Below are 6000 nucleotides of genomic sequence, written 5' to 3'. Positions count from 1 at the left end.
CGATACACACTGACAAATTGCTTTCTAGAGAGGTTTTAAAATTTATCCAATTTTCTGTTCCATCAGAAGCAAATAGAAACAAACAGTATATACTATCAATAGTGTGTAGATACCAAGGTACACCTGGTTCTCTTCAGAGAAGTCACTTGGAAAGCTCTTCTTATTTCAGTGCAGTTGCCTTTGTGCCTGCCATTACTTCAGAGAGGCACACAGTCTTGGACACAGAGTAACATTACTCAGTTGACCATCTACTGTAGTCACTGATCTGGGTTCTGAGTAAAATTTGGCTGTTTTCGAAAATTGCAACATCTGTGCTCAAAAAGATTGGCCATCCTTGAAGCTACAAAAAAGTATGAATTACCAGTTCTGAGGTTGTACCTTGCTAGCAAGTAACAAACAGCATTTGTTACTTACTTTTCCTTCTTCAAGAACCCTGCCCCTGCTGAATGCTGTTGTGATCATTAAAGCAATGCTCCAGAAAGGCTGGCAGGGAGGAGGAAGACAGAGACAGTGTGGTGCGTGCTGTCCATAGCCACTTGCCCCAGCAGTTTATAAGTAGCTGTGCTCACTTGTCTGATTTGATGCAGAGAACAAATGTAGACCTGCAAATGGGGGATTAACATAGTGTATTCATGATAAGATAATTCTACTAAAAGAAACAATTTGGTTTTTTATGGAATGTGTTTTACTTGATGACAGAGAGAGAGAGAGGGAGAGAGAAGGGGAGAAGGTGAGAGAGAGACAAGGAGCAGAGAGAACGCAAATGCACGTGAGACAGAATGTTAATAATTGGGGAAATCCACGCCAGGAGTATATCAGTTATATTGTACTATTCTTGCCACTTTTCCATAGGTTTGAAAAATTTGAAACTGAAAAGCTGAGAAAAACATCTGTAAAAGGAAAATTTTCCTTTTACTCTTCTAGGTTATTGGTTCAGATCCACCTGTAATAAAAAGACAGATTAGCAGGAGAAAAACATATTTAATTTACGTATGTATGTGCAGGAGCCTCACCAAGATATGAGACTCAAAGAAGTGACCAAAGCAGGAAGCTTTTGTACCTTTTAGACAAAGAAACAATACATTTGTTTATAATTACCAAGACAGAGGTGTTTGGGCTGGGGTTAGTAAACAGTGAAGAAATAACGAGGTTTGTTTAATATAGCCTTTTATGGCCCCGATTTCCCTGTCTCTGGCAGTAAGGATGTCTTTTACCTCCTTTTACAGAGAAGCGTACCTTTCATATGGGAGATTTATTTCCTGCTTTCGGGGGACGAAGGGAGTTCAGAATGTTCTTCTTGCATTGGCAGTTTCTCAAATACCTTTAATTCAAAATAATAAGTATGCCAGTGTAGCATATTTTAGGATGACATATTCTGAACCCCTACACATGCAAACAATACCAAAGTGCCTTGAAGAATGATGAAGGAATGACTGAGAATGATCAAGTACCTGACATTAAGGAAGACATGGATCAGAACACACAGGATTTTCATGTGATCATAGGTGGCCTCCTTTGGGATTCCTCCTCTGGGTGTGGGACTCCTGAACTTGAACTATTTCTTACAGAATAATACCCAGTGGCAGTCTCCTCAAATCCATTTTATGGACAGAATTAATCACCCTGATGTAGACAAGTTGGAAAGAATCTGTTTAGATAGTTTGAAAGATAAGTTGCCCCTAGCTCTAGAGATCAGCAGAGCTCTGCTTCCCATCTAGATATGTCAGTAAATGATGGAGGGACATAGGAGAAATGATAGGGGAAGACAGAGGAAACGATTGAAGCATTTAGGTCATGGACTAGCTATACAATTAATAATATTTAAATTGGTCTGATCATCAAGCGTATACCACTTCTTTTTGGCCCATATGTCTTTCTTTTGTTTTGCTTCATGTTTTTGAAATGTTACAGAATAAAATCCTATCTATCTTAGAATAAAATGGCAGAGGAAAAACACATTTTCTGTAATTACTGAACTTTTAATTTTTCGTTCTTTTGGTGCATAAACCTTTGCAGAAATGATCATATTAGGAAATATTTTTGGACCAAAACCTAAGAGTAGCATATCATCAGGCCCTGTGTCATGTTAACTTTGAACAGACAGGAAAATATTTTCCAATATGATAAAAGAGCAATTCTCAAACTTTAATGGGCATATATAAATTACCTAGGGAGCTTGTTAAAAGTACAGACTTTGAGGTAGTAGGTGTGGGGAGGAGTTTAAGATTCTGCATTCCTCATGAATTCCCTGGTGATGCTGGTGCTCCTGCTTCATGGATCACATTTCAAACAGCAAGTATGGGACAGAACAAGTCTTTAGAGTCAAGCAAGGCATTAACCTCTTTGGGTGTTGGTTTCTTCAATTATAAAGGGAGAAAATGCATACATGAAGAAATTCTTATGAAGTGGATATAAAATAAGCATTCTGAAAGTACTTTGTAAACTTTGCTTTCTCTGGTATTATTTTTTTTTAAACTAATATATTGCTTTACAAATCCTTCATCTGCATTATTGCTATTCAAGGCTCTTGACACTAAGGTTGAAACAATGAGCGAAATTCATTCCTATGGACATTGCTATTATACCTATTAAGAATTCTAATTATTTGATACCTTGTTGAAGAGCTATGAGTGTTGATTAATTTTTTTCTGAAAAAAAGTTTCTTTTGAATTTCCATTTTATATCATCCTTCCTAAGACCAACTGGAACTGCCTTCCTTTCCCTACCCAAGCCCCAGCCAAAAACAACCAATGGATATTTAGTATTGGATTTGGGGGAAGTATTGGATTTAGTATTTGGATTTGAGTCAAACAGTGAAACCATAATCTAATAATTGTAACTATATTATTTTCAAATATAATCTTTTAGCACTGTGGAATGAGAGAACACTAATTTTTGAAGAACAAAGATAAAGCAATTGAACAGCTACTGAATATCAACAGGGCTTTCAGAAAACAGGCAGTGCTAAGATTCCATCCCAATTAAAAAATTAATTAAAGTATTACAGAACATAGAAATTCTTTTGGAAATAAAATTTTAACACTGAAGTTAAATTCAAAGCTCAACAAGTTCTGTTTCCTAGAGATGTTATAAGGATATATATATGTATATATATATATATATATAAAAAATGTTATAAGGATATAAATATATATATATATTTATTAATAGGAAGTTCCTGGACAGTGGTCAAAAGGGATAACAGCAGAACTGGCTGGATGGGAGGCTGAGCCATTTTTCTTAGACTCCCACATTTGGTTACAGACTCAAGTGTCCATAGAAAGAAATTATTTTCCAGTACTTATGAGAACAGAACTGAGATGCCTTGCTGGTGTGAGTCTAGAAACAAAAAGGAGTTTCTTAAACGTCCCTGTCTTTAACTGACTACCATTATATTAATAACTAACCTGAGGGAACATGATGGCAATGATGATGATCTCTGGGTGGAGTGGGGTAAAAGAGGAAACTATTTGATAGAGGTGAGAATTAAGCAAATGGTCCACAGGGAAATCAAGGTTGTAATTTATTTCAAAGTTTCAAAATATTTATATCTTGCATAATTACGACTACACAAATCTAACATATACGTAAGGCTAAATTATTGATTCCTTTACAATCTCACCGTATAATGAAAAATTCAGCACTAAATATTGTATTCCCTTTTTTCCTTTTCATGTTATTAATGTACTCTGAGATCTTATTTTTTCCATTATTTTTAAAATTTACATTTTCTTGTTTATTTTACTCTGTATATGGGTCCCATCTTCTTACTCTATCTTCAAACCGCCTTGTTGTTAACTGAGGTCTTGAGTCATGGCTCTTGACTCATTATCTTGTCAAATATATGCATTTGTGTTGAGTCATTTAAGGGGAGGGGATATGAAGGATCCAGAGAAAAGAATACAGATGTTAGTGAAATAACTGATGATATCAGCCATACCACATAGGGCTAATTCTATAAGGATTGAGAAAGTATATTATCCATTTTATAATTTAAAAAAATCTGCATTTATATTATCCATATCTGTATATGGTATGTGACTAATCCTTAATGAATACACATGAATATGCACATATACTGTAAGTGGACTTGGGTAGACCTGGCGTACTTTAGTCAACGTTGAAAGAGCAAGACAGGTGAAAGAGGCAGCAATGGTTGTTTTATAAGCTGTTTAACTAAGAAAGACGAATTTGAGGAAGAGTCAGGCCAAACTTGCTGAGAACATTTATTGCTGCCAGTTGAGATTAACGAAGTGTAGACCCTCTTTGCCAAGAGGGGCACCACCTCATTCTTTTGGCGTAGGCCTTTGTTGCTGGGTTGTCACAGTCAGGCTGGCGGGATGCCATTGGCCCTTTTTCTGGAACGTCTCGGTGGTGTTGCCTGCTCTCCAGTGACTAGCTTTTGCTGCACAGTTTGAAGCCGCTTCATTTTTGTTTTTTGCCTTCGAGCAGTTCTCTGTTTTTTAGTTTTTAAGAAACTATCCTCTAATTGGTATAGAAAGTCTTCAATTCGTCCAACCTAGAAGAAATAAACAGATACAACAAGATTCATTGTTGTTTCCCCAGGTTCTGTGTACTTAGGAAAATGGTGAGGAATTTAAAAGTAACCGGCACATACAGGTCCAGGTTGGAACAGAACTGGCGGAGACAGACACAATTAAATATAAATCCCCCTTTTTGTTTTAATTTCAGGGTCCTTTGTTTTACGAACGTGAAGCAGACATGCAGGAATTTGCTTTGCCACTCAGTCCTATATATTGGGGATGGGACTGGGGCTTATCATCACCTGCTGTCTTTACTGGTCAGTAAAACCAGGGATTTCGAAAAGGAATAAATGGTGAAAAATTATTCAATTTTCTAAAAGAATAATGAAACAAAATCTACTCCCCTCAAAACCAGAGATTCTAGCACTGGTATACCCCAGGCCAACTTGGGAGAAAAATGAATATTCCACATTGTCTTAGCAAGAGCCATTTCTCTTTTAAATCAAAAGTTGAAATAAAATAAGATAAAATAACGATATACAAAACAGTAGTTCTTAGAAATAAATCATTTGTCTTTCTCCAAAGAAAACTTATCATTATTCAGTGACAGTTGGTTGAATGTATTATACTATTTATCAGAGTAAAACAGTTTACATATCTGCTGAGTTGGGCTTTCATGATGAATAACAATTCATACTTAACCCTGATTCCCAAGACCTGCATATTGTATTAGTCTAAAATCACTCACTGAAGAACCTGTTGTCATAAAGTTAGCTCAAAGCTAGAGCACTTACTCTTCAAGGTATATTAACATATTGTCTGCTTAAGATAAAAGCACTTACAAGTTCAATTTTCCAATTTTGAGCTCTACTTTTAAATCACTTAATTTATCATTCAGAGTAATATCCAAAAGATAATTCAGATTGTCAAAAAGAGAGTAATAAATGGTAGCACTCATTTATATGTTATAGTTAGGTCTTGTATCACACAAGGTGATGAAAACTGTCCAGTGGTTTCCTTAAGAAAATAAGATAATTTATTTATGTGAAAACAATTCTTTTTGAAAACCTAAAATTACTTCAGGTAAAGTTTTCCAAAAGTACATATTTATGATATCTGCTTATTGCAGCAATCATCAAAATGATTTGACAGAATATTTTTGGATCCTTTCATGAAGTCAATGCATTATTCTGTGTATTCCATCCATTTTTACTATCCAACCTACACCAAAACCATAAGTGAAAAATTAACACAGAGCACAATCAAAATAAACACGATGGATAGCACTTTACTGTTACTTCGATAGAGTTGATTACTCACTCATGTTATTTGCGCTGACAATGTATGGTTTAAGTCAAAGCTCTTTACAGTGATAATGTTTGCAGTTAGTCCAAGTACAGTTACAATTACAACCCTAATGCAACAAGAAAAACTTCCTTCAAGGATACAGGAAAATAATTGTTTTAAAATATCCATTAGGTGTCTGCTATCTTTTTTAAAGATTGTGTTTATTAAG

General features: G+C 35.4%; 1 protein-coding gene across 1 annotated transcript in view; it reads right to left on the bottom strand.

The window, feature by feature from the left end:
* Positions 1–4327: 4327 nt before the first annotated feature.
* SPATA16 (spermatogenesis associated 16) overlaps positions 4328–6000 on the bottom strand; it is a gene marked incomplete at its 3' end in the record, with an annotated part of 224424 nt that continues 222751 nt past the window's right edge. Inside the window, exon 10 of the mRNA XM_082839271.1 lies at positions 4328–4519. Coding sequence (XP_082695397.1) covers positions 4328–4519 — 192 coding nt within the window. The remainder of the gene's footprint in view (positions 4520–6000) is intronic.

Source organism: Leucopleurus acutus (assembly GCF_964270905.1).
Source record: "Leucopleurus acutus genome assembly, chromosome: 5".
NCBI lineage: Eukaryota > Metazoa > Chordata > Mammalia > Artiodactyla > Delphinidae > Leucopleurus > Leucopleurus acutus.
Note: the sequence above shows the minus strand (reverse complement) of the source record. Positions and strands in the feature narration are given on the sequence as shown.